At 41.1% G+C, this 13,213-nt stretch overlaps 1 protein-coding gene across 2 annotated transcripts in view; it reads left to right on the top strand.

Annotated features, from left to right (window-relative positions):
• LOC110467765 (paralemmin-1) overlaps positions 1 to 13,213 on the top strand; it is an 86,671-nt gene that overhangs the window by 63,771 nt on the left and 9,687 nt on the right. The window contains exon 6 of one of the 2 annotated variants that reach the window (XM_021525040.3): positions 7,181 to 7,282. The exons of the other annotated variant lie outside the window; for it this stretch is intronic. Coding sequence (XP_021380715.3) covers positions 7,181 to 7,282 — 102 coding nt within the window. The remainder of the gene's footprint in view (positions 1 to 7,180; positions 7,283 to 13,213) is intronic. 2 annotated transcript variants of the gene reach the window in all.

The following is a 13,213-nucleotide window of genomic DNA, read 5'->3' as shown; positions in this document are numbered from 1 at the left end:
CTTTAGGTGTCTGAATGAATAAATAATATGCACAATTCCAGGAAGCTGGAGAGACCCTTGTAGGGTCCTTAGGCTCCTTAGGACCCTGGAAGGATGTCATGCTAAGGCACTTGCAGATAAATGTGAGTACCAAATACTCATTCTCAGTACATGTCTTTGAAGTGACAAAATAATGAGGTTAAGACTACCTCCTCCAGCTGCTGTCACTGTGTTGTGACTGTAGATGAGGAACATGTAGGATGATCCCAACATGAAAACAATGGGATCCAATGGAAGTTACTATGTAGCATTTGAGTTGACTTGGACCTGTCTTTTCCAGGTGATTAAAATTACTAACTAAAAAGGGCATTTTTTAAGTCAAATACCTAGTTCAGAATTTTTCATTCCTACTAAGAATATAATCCAAGTTTTTTATTAAATGCTATTGTCAAAAAAAAAAAAAAAAAAAAAAAAAAATCCCAGATAGTATGGTCCTTTGTACGGACTTAGTCTTCCTTCTCTCTGGAGGATTTGAATTTGGTTACTGCAAAGTGGTAATTGAAAATATTTTGTACCTATGCAGAGTTATTAGTTTCTTAAGTAGGAACTGTGCCTCCTCTCCTCTCCTCTCCTCTCCTCTCCTCTCCTCTCCTCTCCTCTCCTCTCCTCTCCTCTCCTCTCCTCTCCTCTCCTCTCCTCTCCTCTCCTCTCCTCTCCTCTCCTCTCCTCTCCTCTCCTCTCCTCTCCTCTCCTCTCCTCTCCTCTCCTCTCCTCTCCTCTCCTCTCCTCTCCTCTCCTCTCCTCTCCTCTCCTCTCCTCTCCTCTCCTCTCCTCTCCTCTCCTCTCCTCTCCTCTCCTCTCCTCTCCTCTCCTCTCCTCTCCTCTGAAAAAAGGTAGGAGCCACTGGACAACACAGGAATGCCGCATAAAACACGGACACAAACCAACAACAACCTGTCTGGGCAATTTCTTCAGCTGCTGTCACTTCATGAATGACTCCCATGTCCATACATCCCATGTTTCTTTGTTCTTTGTCCCTTTTTTGTAAATGCAGTGACAGTACAAAAATTTTTTAATCTCACCTTTGTGTTCCTGTGCATAATTATGTGGTGACAGATATTTTGAGTGTGCAGGAAGCACTACTAGAAGATGTTCAGAGCCCAGAGGGGTCCAAGCAAAGGCTATAAGGAAAGGGGAGAATGAGAAGTGCTGGTGAGCACCAGTGACTAATCAGATGATGCTCTGTGTCCTTCAATGTTTTCATAAAAAATAAAAAAATAAAAAAAAAAATTTAAAAAAGCTATGTTTGGCAGTGAGAATCTCTGAGCTTGAAATTATCCAGGCACAATTAACACAAATTCCACATTTTTCAGGGTACAAACACACTGCCTTCATAAATCACTGTGTAAGAGAAAGTAGAGCAGAAATGCTGAGGCTAGGAGCTGCGGCCCTGTCACCTTCAGTTGTGACTGCCATCTCTGTGGTGGCTTACAGCTCTATTAAAAAAAGTCTGAGATTATGCCAGGCATTGCATCATTTGTTGGTTCTCATGTCGGAAGTCAAAACCAAGCATGCTGCAGTGCTATGCTGCATGCACATCATGAACAAATGGAGAGAGCTCTTGCTCCATGTGTGTATGTTTATTTCTCAATGTATATATAAAATAAAAGGCACATGAAGATCTGATGTAACTCCCTTATCTGACGAATTTGCCTCAGAGGTAAGTGCATCCCCTGCAATATTTGGCGGTTTGTGTGCAAATTATTTGCTACCACTTCAGCCAACATACAGATGCCACAATTACAGTAATTGGACAGTTTGCACAAACCTCTGTTTGAATTTTGCATGTATTAGCATATATTTGGCCAAGAAGTGGTCTAGAAAATATGACCTGAATTATTTAGTACCCAGAATATTGTTTAGAGACTCTTCTGGATTTCTGTCCTCTGATCTTGACAAACTGTGCGACCCAAGAGCAAAACAAACAAGTATGCCCTCAGAGGAGTCAAGTATAGCTCTTTAAAGAATTCTTCCCACATGTCCGGTAAAAATTCATCAGAAATTGACTTTCAGTTGTAGGCTTTTGATAACTTTTAAATTCAGTCTCCATCTAGAGCTGCCACAATTACAGCACCTCTAGCTACCTGAGTAAAACCCATTTATCACCACCCTTGGAGTGTGACATGAGTCAGCTTCCTACCTATCATACACATAAATCTTGGCCAGGAGAATAGTGTGGGAAACAGTGCCAAAAGCTTTGCTGAAGTCTAAATAAACATCATCCACTGCTGTCCCCATGTCAATGGAAGATGTTTTTACTGTATTTTACTGTAGAAGGTGATTAATTTAATCTGACATTATTTGTCCTTGGTAAATCCATGATGGCTTGTCCCAGTCATCTGTATTGTTTGGTTTGTAATGGTTTCTAGAAGGACTCATTCTGTCACTTGCCATGGGGACAAAGTAAGACCATTGTGCCTCCAGTTTCCTGGGTCCTCTTTTGGTCCATTCCTGTGGTATGACATTTTTGCCTCTTCTAGTCATCAAGGACATCCACTGAACAGTGTATATTTCAAATATTAGAGACAGTCTCCTTACAAAAATGTCAGGCATTTTCTTAATGCTCTAGGATGTGGACGTATGCATTTATGGACAAAAAAGGAGAAAACTGCCTTGTTACCATTGTTAGTGAGTAGCTTTCCTGAACTACTTAAGCAGTGGTCTTGTGTCTTTCCTTCTGCTTACTGCTCACAAATACTGAAGAACCCTTTCTTCCTGACATGTTTTGCCAACTTTAGTCCTAGCTCATCCTTAGCCTTCCTGACTGCATCTCCGCATGCCCCTAGCAAGGTGCTTGTAGTGCCCAGTGGCTAACTGGCTGCCTTTCCACAACCAGTACGTTACCTTTTCTTCTTTTAATTACACCTAACACTTCATTGTTATGCCAGGGAAATCTTTTGTTTAGATTTCTTCCTTTGCTTTTGTAAAGAATAGATCATTCTTGTGATTTCAGTAGGCACTTTCAAATAGCACTCACAAACTCCTTTGACTTTCTTGGATGTTTAGAATGGAAACTCCCAAAGCTAGGCTCTTGGCATATTAAAAATGTCTCTTCCAGAGTTTAAGGTCTTCCTACTACTGTCTTCAGTGTTCTAAGCAGAACCTTAAACTCCACAATGTTTGCTCACTGTATCCAAAGTGTCTTTTGTTACCAGTGGAAGTCAAATAAATATTCTTGGTTTGCAAGCAGTAAATCCAGCAATGTGCTACTCCTAGTCAGCATGTCCAGCATCTATGGGAACAGGGAGTCCCTAAGACATTCCACAGACCTGACGGATGGCATGTGCAGTTTTGGTTGTTTTTTTTCCCAACCAGTATGGGGGTAATTGAAGCCACTCATGAAGACTGGGCTCAGTTGGCCCAAGACTTCACTGGGTAGCCACAGTAAGGTTTTGTTGGCTTCATCCTGACAGGAAGGTCAGTGCATAACACCCTCCTTAGTGATGAGCCCACTAATCATGATCCTAAGGCATTAGTTAAATAGAAATGGCATGTTTTCCACAGCTCTCCTCTATATATACAAATATCTGTAACATAAAGTGCAACTCCACTTCCTCTTCTTCCTTTCTTATCTTTCTGAAAATATTTGTAGCCATCCATTGTAATCTCCTCATCACGTGAGTTTTCCCACCAAGTTTCTGTGATTCTTCAGGTATCTCTCACACTCTCACACATGGTTCTAGTTCCTCCTGCTTGTTACATATATTGGTATACATGCACTTGAGATGGCTCCCTGTAGGCATCTTGCCTTCAGAAAGGGCTGGTTCAGCATTTCTCACTGCTCTGATAGATGAACTCATCCACCATGTTGTTTATGGATGTACAAGTGTCAGCTGTGGACCCTAACCCCCAAGCTTGTTTAAGGCACGATTCAGTAAGTCAGAGCCAGACTATTCAACTTCCAGCAAAAGCCTCCACTGATGTTCTTACAAACATGGTGGGAGGGCCAAAACCACTGTTCTTCTTGATGCAGTCCCATGCAGTCCCAAAGAGCTTTGTAGGTGGAAAAGCCCTGCCCTGGGAGTCAGTATTTGCAGAAGACCTGCCATTAATTTTAGTGGTATGGGACTTTTTAAAGAGACTCCATCCCTTGAAAAATTAGCTCTCCATGTGGGAGCTATTCTGCGCAGCTCTGAAGGTTTAGCTTTGTGTTAGCACCCTTGAAGGATCACCTTGCCCCATATGTTTTGCCAAGCACTTGTCTGTCTGTTAATCCAGAAGAGTGCCATACTTCTAAAATGCATTTTGAGGCAAGTAGTAAAAAAGACACAGAACTAGTTTTATGTCATCCTTAGATATTAGTAACTTATCAAAGACTGAGGTTAAGATATTGATGGCAGTCTGTTTAAATGTTATTTACGTTCTGTCTTCTCATGTGAACAAAGTGCTAATTTGTGTCTCATCCATTCCTTGTAAAATTATCTCTTATATCCTTCTAAAGATGCTAAATGAAAGAGAGATAAAGGGAAATGGCAGTGAGATAAAGGGAAATGAGCATATTTGCTTTGTTTGGAGTCTGGGTGGGGAAGGCAGCAACACAAGACAGGATCTGGCAGAAACAACCAACCCCAACTTGTATCCAAATATCCTATTTCTGACATGTGGCACCACCACTAGCTTCAGAAGGAAGTATAGGAGAATTGCACTGCCCTCTCAGCATTCCCTGCTCACGACAAGGACAGACTGGAGCCCTGAATCTAATTTTGAAAACATTTTATTATAATTAACATACAGAGAAGTTTCTAAACTAATTCAATACTAGCAGCATCTAACACTTACTGTCTCCTAAAGCAGGAGGCAAGGGGAAAAAGTAAACTAAGAGCTTACTAAGGTCCACAGACATCTACCACATCAAAGTGAGAGTTTCACCATCAAGCTGTACAACTGACTTTCCCTACTGCTAGATGTCAGCAATACTCAGTTCCCCTATAAGCACGGGGGTAAAAATAAAAATTTGAAAATAATTTTGCCTCCTGCAAATGCCCTTGCAGTGAGAACTGTACCCTAGCCACGCCTATTGATCCTCATGAACTGCAAAAGGAGTAAGGATGATTAGTTAAGGAGTTCAAGTCTCCATTGATTATGACATGCAACACATGTGACACATCTGTCACTCAGTCACTGGATAAGTGTGTACTGAAACTACTGTTCTGAAAGGACACTCTGTGGGATGAATAATTATTAAGCTTGTGCTATTTCCAGAAAAAAAGTGCCTTCTTTTCCTGGACCAGAAACACAGTCCCCACTTCTTTGTTCTGAGAAATTACTTCAGTTTTCAATAACAGCATACTCATTTGCTGGTGATATTTCCCAAAGCAACAGCACCAAGCATTGTACTAATTTCTCATTAGTGGCAAGTGACCCTGCAAAAGAAGGCAGCTGTTGCTGGCCAGTGCTCAGTCAGCTGTGTGTCTTAAACAATTATTTTTCCTAGGTTCTACTGCTAAAAATACAAAACTTGAGATACAGTATGCAATGAAATTATAAAAGTCCATTTGCCAAGTCTGCCATTGAAATATGAAAAAATTTACCATTTGCCTGTACAGGCTTGGGGAGTTTTTCCAATTCATCTGATACAAACTGAACGCATTTATATACTAAATTTGTGGGGGGTTTAAATGAATTTGCACTGTGCCTCTGTGCCTTACTTTTCTGACACCAGAAGGGAGGAAAGAGGACTCCTTACCTGAATTACCTACAGTGGTCTGCAGAGAGATGGAGTTTTATCCTGGGGTCTTATTTTTCTCCGTCCAGTGTCAATGGTGGCCACCACTGACTGTTATGGGAGTAAAACCATTTCAGTAATATCAGGCTCAGTTTTCCTGCCCAAAAAGCTTTGTATTAGAGGTGGCATATCATGTCCTTCCTGAGGACACTACCAGGCATAGGTATTTTTTCTGGGATGGGTGTTAGCTCATAGGGAATATGATGAAAGTATCTCCCTTAACCAGATGCAGTTAAGCACACATTTCATTTTCTCTCTCATTTCACCAGTTCCCTTTTATGGTTTTCACTGGTCAACCTCTCTCAGCTGCTTGCTGGTCAAAATCTCCCACCTTGAAGCAACAAGAGGCTTCAAGGAAGGGAGATTTTGTCTCCTACCCTCATACATGGACTAGGCACTACCAAGGCCTTGACAAATTTTACATTGAACTGGCAAAATACCCTTGGAGGAAAAAGAATGGTCTGTTTCAGACCAAATAGTATTTTATATTTAAACATAAATTTAGCCATTTCCAAACACAGCTGAAAACATTTCCAGTTGATAGGAAAGAATATAATTTTAATTATATTTTTCTTTTTTGTCTTGGTCTGGTGCCTGAACCTTAAATCAGTTATTGCACATCTCTCCTCTGAACTCTGCTCTTAGCTCAGCCACTAAATTCAAGCAGAACAATAAATGTTAGTTATATTTAACCCAGCCACAAAATATATCCAAAGAAATACTTTTTAATTTATTAATAAATCTTTTAAAGTACAGATTTAGCTTATGATAAGCAGCCATAATCTCAAATGTAAAACACGTCAATCATTTAAGATAGCTTTCTGCTAATTCAGGATTTATTCATGACTGATGGTATTGCAGCACTGACAGGAGCATAATACTTACTGAGGACAAAACCAGGTATCCTATCAATATCTATATGAGATTTCATAATTAGCTAAATTTCAGCTTTAAGAACAAAGAGTCAAATTCTGATTCAACAATATTGGAAACAACTGGTACAAAAGAGCTCATTTCTTATCCTATTCAGTCAACACTAGCATTTTTAAGCTTTTATACTTCTATTTGAAATGTCATGTATTCTAGGTATTGCATTGGGTTTGGTTCTCACCTTTCCCACCCCACTCCCCATTTTAAAGCTCACTGACTTGATAAATCCAGAACCTCCTGACACATAATTTTATGTGTTCATCTAACATAAGGTTTGAGTCATCTGGACCCATTCCCTCCTGCCTCAGCTAGTCTATTGAACACCAATCACAGGACAGTGACTTTGCACTTTGTTTGCTTTGATCCAATTATCTAGTACAAAGCTCCAGTGACTATTGTCAGGGCTGACAACACTCTGCTGTCTAAGCAATGAAGGCACTGGGGCTCATAGCACAAATCTAACTGTTTCCTGTTCTCTGACACCAGATGCAGTAAATTACATTTACTCCCAGATCCCTGAACTCCCAACCCTCTATTCACGAACAGCAGAGCCAGTTCCTGGGTGGGACGGATCAAGCAGAGTAGCTGGTAAGTCTCAAGGAACAAAGTATTATAATACCAGTCCAATAGCCATGAACTCTTTTTGTTATATTACTTTAATGACTCTGGTGTTCTGATATCATTTAAATGCCAGGAAATACTGATTGGTGTATATTCTTGAAAATAAGTCAAGGCTTTTTGAGCTGCAGTGAGTATTCTCTGAACAAGGTAGCTGAACTATATAAAAGTACCATAGGAAACACCCTTTTTTTTTTTTTTTTTAAACATGGAAACATTCAGTTCTTTCCATTTCTGCTGGTACAAATACAAGGCCAAGATTTTGTGTCCTCTCTTGTACCCATGCAACTCCAGACAGGCACTCACAAGACCACATAAATTCTTCAAATATTTATGTCATTTATACTTCTTTGTATGCCATTCTTTCTTTTTGGGAAAAGATGGGCTTGTTTTGTGTTTGACGTCATACAGAGAATTTTCTAACACTTATTTTTCAGATTACGTGTGTGTCTTAAATGTAACAATAAAATTATTAGAAGCTGTACATTTCTATTGTTTTCAAAATTCTTGTTTTCTAAACAATGTACTCCCTATGTCAAGACTGAATTGCTGGTGGCTATTTAATTGGTGTCCCAAGGAAAGGGGTAAAAGGTGGCTTACTTGAGAAATGGATTAACCAGCATAGCAAAGCAAGGTCTGCAGCTAAGGCACTGTGCACAGCTATGAAATGTGTAATTTTTTCCATAAGTTCTGTTGCAAGCCATTCCAAAATCTTGCCTTCCACCAGTGCTTACCCTGATATGTCTTTAAAGCAAGCTCTTCTGTGTGTTTTGTGCCATTTTGTTGACAACAAGAAAGTAATAATTTCTTTCATATTTTGGATAACTCAGAAGCATTATTAATGTAGTCCTTGATAAATGTATTGTGTGTGTGCAATAGGTGTTCTTAAAGGTCAGCTGTAACCATCCATCTTAAAACAGGCTCAAAGTGTAAGCGAATTTTTTTTTAAAGAAAAGCCTCTGAATCCACAAAACAGTCAGAATCTAGATTCTTCTGTTGGCACATTGGTCTCTTGTCTTGAAGTGCTGCATCATGCTTCACTGTAATTAAGACTTCTGCAGAAACTTGTGAATACTGGTTGTCATCTTCAAGTACTGTTTTCAATTCCAACTCTATTGTCACGTAGTTTTATATTCTCTTGGTAGATCACATATTGCAGTAAATATGCTTTGGTTAAATACATTTTAGCATCAACATTAGTTCATTTTGCAACTACTTTGACAAGCTGGGCTGCTAGGTTTTCTCACAGAGAGCAAGTATTATGCACACAGGCAGATAAGCAAGACTCTGTTATTCACTTCTCTCATGGCAGTGCCTTTTACTGTTCTAAGAAATTCACGTATATTTATGCATTTACTTAGCCAAGCACCTGTAATATGGTCCCTGAGCTGGTCATAAACCACACGTTATGCCAATATCTAAAAACACTGCAGTACAATCACAGTAGAAGACATGAAAATAAAATGTTGACAGAGTCAAAAGCTTAAGCAAATTAGTCAGGGTTGAAATACAAAAGGATCACTCCTGTTAACTTTCTAGGACATCATCCTTGAAGGAGTGCTATTACTTGTTGCAGAAGTCTCCCTAATTAATGGGACATTTTTACATTACATTACTCCATACCATAGATAAAAATATGTATCTTGCAACCTTCTTAAATATAGAACCATATAATTTTAGATTTTGGTTGGAAGGAACTTTAAAGATAATCTAATTCCAACTGCCCTGCCATGGCCAGGGATGCCATTCACTAGATCAGGTTGCTCAGGGCACCATCCAGCCTGGCCTTCAAAACCTTGCTGGGATGGGGCATCAACAGCTTCTCTGGGCAACCTGTTCCATGCCTCACCACCCATGAATATGTCCTCTTTCAGTTTGGATCATTGCCCCTTGTCCTGTCTCTAGCTGCCCTTATAAAGTCACTCTCCCTCATTTTTATAAGCCTCCTAATGGTACTGGAAGGCTGCAATAAGGTGACCACAAAGTTTTCTGTTCTCCAGGCTGGACAATCTCTGTCTTCACAAGAGAGGTGCTCCATCCCTCTGATGATCTTCATGGCTCTCCTCTGAATCTGCTCCAAAAATGCTCATGTCTGTCTTGTGCTGAGAATCACAGACCTGGATGCAGTGCTCCAGGAGGATAGAGTAAGGGCAGAGTAGAGGGGGATAATCTCCTCCCTCAGGCTGCTGGCCACAGTTCTTTAGATGCAGCCCAGGATACAACTGGCTCTCTGGGCTGCCAGGGCACACTGCTGCCCCATATCCAGCTTTTCATCCCTGAGAACCCGCAAGTCCTTCCCCTCAGGGCTGCTCTCAAAGGCTCCTTCTCCCAGCCTGTCCTCACGTTTGGAATTGCCTCGATCCAGGTGCAGCTCTGCACTTTCACTTGCTGGACTTCATAAGATTCTCATGGGCCCACTTCTCTGGTTTGTCCAGGTTCCCCCTGGATGTCATCCCTTCCATCTTTTGTGCCATCTGCACTGCTCAGCTTTGTGCCATCTGCAGATTTGCTGAGGGTGCCCTGGATCTCACTGTCCATGTCATTTATAATGATACTGAAGAGCACCAGTCCCAGGAGAGAGCCCTGAGGAAAACCACTCATTCCTGGCCTTCACCTGGATAAAGAGCCATTGACTACAACTCTGTGGCTCAAACGAGCCAGCCAATTCTTTATCTAACAAATAATCCATCAATTTAATCTATTTCTCTCCAATTTGGAGACAAGGATGTCATGGGGGACTGTATCAATGGCCTTACAGAAGTCTGGATAGATGATGTCTGTTGGTCTTCCTTTGGTGACCATTGCCATTATTCCATCACAGAAGACCCCCAGATTAGTCAAGCATGATTTTCCATTAGCAAAGCCATGATAGCTGCCTCAGATAACCTCCTTATCTTTTATGTGCCTTAGCATATTGTCTAGGACCATCTTCTCCATGATCTTCCTAGGCACAAAGGTGAAGCTCACTGGTCAATAGTTTCCCAATTCTTCCTTTCTACCCTTTTAAAAAATGTGGGCACTGTTCCCCTTTTTTAAATCAATGGGGACTTCACTCGACTGCTATGACTTTTCAAATATGATGGAGAGTAGCTTGGCAACAGCACAGCATTAAAGAATCATTGACTAGTTTGGGTTGGAAGGGAACTTAAAGATCATCTCATTCCCTCAACCTGTCTGCTAGGGGCAGGGATACCTTCCACTAGACCAGGTTGCTCAGACCTCCATCCAGCTTGGCCGTGAATATCAGATAGTTCCCTTGGGACTCTGGGATGCATATCATCCAGTCCCATGGACTTGTGGCTATTCAGCTTCATCAAGGGATCCCAGACATGTTTTTTACTTGCAGTGGGAGGATATTCACTTCCCCTACGCATACCCAGAGGATCAGGTACTTCAGAGAATTGGGAAGTCTGACTCCAGTGAAGATTGAGGAAAAATAACTCATTGAGTACTTCAGCCTCCTCTATATCAGTTATCACCAGTTCTCCCTTCTTGTTTGCAAGGAGATACAAGTAGGTAGATTTTCCTTGGCCTTTTTTTTCTAACCTGTGTACTTACAGAATTCCTTGTTGCTCTTCATGTGCCTTGCCAAGTCCTATTCCAGCTTAACCTTGGCTTTCCTGACCCCTGACCCTATATTACTGTACTCTCCCCAGGTCACTGTCTCTGCTTCCACTGGAAGATGTCGCTTTCTTACTCCTTGATTTGAGGAGGTGCTTTAGCTCAGCCCTGTGCTGGTTTCCAGCCTACCTTGTTTATTTCCTACACACAGGGACAGAGAGCTCTTCGATGCCAGGAAAAGTGGTCTCAAAGCCTTGTCAGCTCTGGTCAGCCCCTCAGTTCTTAAGGACAATTTCCCAGGGGGTCTCATTCACCAACTCCTTGAACAGTTGAAAGTTCTCTCTTGTAAAGTTCAGGAGTTTGTCTTTGCTTCTTGTCAGGATCATGCTGCTCAAGGTCACAAACACAAATACAGTCAGGCCCACATAATTTAACTATCAGATTTTTGCTATCTGCTTTGCAATTCATTCCCACTGTACAAGTCTTCTTTTAATGAACAATACTGACCTAAATTTGTGCATCACAGCAGGGAGGGTCTGGGAGATTGCATGCTCTTCTGCACTGCAAATACATGGTACTCAGCTATTTCACATGAAAATCACCAGTCTGTAATGAAAAGCCATGCATCAGATAATATTTTTAATTTTCAAAGAAAAAGCACAGGAGCTCTAGGGGAGCTCAAGGTGCTGCTTCTCTCTAAGAAGGTAACAGGCAGGCAGTTGACAAGCAGGTGGTGCCCTCTCTTTTAAGTTGTGGTGCTCAGGACAAATCAGGAACTTCTGCCCATCAGAGATGATTTTCTGAATGTGCTGTTGCTGCCTCATGGTTCAGCTTAGCTTCAGTTCAGCTGGCCACTCAGAAACCCGACAGTTTTAGGATCTTCACCACAGACAAGCCAGCCTCTATTTTTACCTTTGTAATGTTGAAAGTTATTGAACAATATCTGCCTGAGCAGATCTGGTGAGGTCAAACGATATTCAGAGCCCACTTCCCCAAGCCCTAGGCACCAAGCCAATAAAAAAAATTCTTCTTCCTTTCTTCTTCCCCCTCAAGAAACTGCACCTAGAAAATTCTAGAGTGTTAGTGTTGGAACCTGCAACTCTTTGTTCAGTTATCACTATAAATTGGATTAAAGGCTTCACAGCAGAGGCACTTGGGTAAGACATAAAGGGCACTTGCACACCAGTTCCTGGGCTTGGGACAGTCCAGAGCAAGTGATCCATTCTAAGTGGTCTCTGAGGTTCAATATGCTGCTGTCTGCCACAGTTTCTCAGAGTAATTGCTTTGTAGCTTAATTGCTACCAGCCCTGGGGCAATAGTTTCTTCTTTATTTCCAGCCTTAATTTCCTGTTTTCAGCCATGCCAGCTGCCTCGCAGTCTCCACCTGCACACCTCAGAGCTCAGCTCTCAGCCTTGCAGCTTTCTTCTGGCTTTCCAGGCTGCTGTGGGATGACCAGGCATGAAAATGCCAGCACAGGAGGGATATGAAAAAACTATAAGCCCTACTTTAGCATGGAAATGGGCATCCTGTGCCTAGGGTCATAACAGCTATGGACACAACTAGTCCAAAAACCTCCTGAAGCAGTGGTAAAACACAATCCTTAGGGATAGTCTGCTAGGTTGCAATGATCGAGGGGAGAATGGTGCTTCTGCATAGCATGATGAACAGACCCAACCATTTTGCTCACCAGACTGCACTCCTGGGGACAAAGGAGATCATGTCATGAACAGCATGCACATGGTCACCAACACATTAGTTTTCTATCTAGCACTATAGGCAGTGTAATGATGCATGTCATGACAAATTTCCAATTGATGATTAAATACTTTGCTTTAAGGTTACAGGAAAAGTAGTTCTACTGTGTGTGAATAAAAAGACTGGGAAAATATATTAAAGTGACAATAAATTTTTATTTTAATTTTTTTTTTAAATACAAACATACCAAGCTGCATTTATTCTTGGGGCAAGGATATTCTGTACTCACTTGAAAGTAAGTCAGGTAAAAAAGCAAACATTCCAGTTTGTGATATTCCCAGGAAAGATAAATTATGTTTATACCATTGAGGTTCGTTGTTGAAAGTGATCATAGAAAGTTTCACAAACACTTGTCACTGCCTGTGGTAATTTGTAATTAAGTGTCTGTGGATGTCTGTCCAGGAGCCAAATGTCTTCATATGCATAACAAGGAATGCTTAAACAAATGAACACTTTGGAAAGTCTGAGATGTCTTTGCACGTTTTTTCTTTTAAAAGCTGTCTAGTGGTATGTCATCATATCTCAGAATGGGTGTAGGAGCAGAGTAGACTGCTCATCTATTCCTACTATGTGGTTTACACTTT

Source organism: Lonchura striata, chromosome Z (genome assembly GCF_046129695.1).
Source record: "Lonchura striata isolate bLonStr1 chromosome Z, bLonStr1.mat, whole genome shotgun sequence".
Lineage (NCBI taxonomy): Eukaryota > Metazoa > Chordata > Aves > Passeriformes > Estrildidae > Lonchura > Lonchura striata.
Note: the sequence above shows the minus strand (reverse complement) of the source record. Positions and strands in the feature narration are given on the sequence as shown.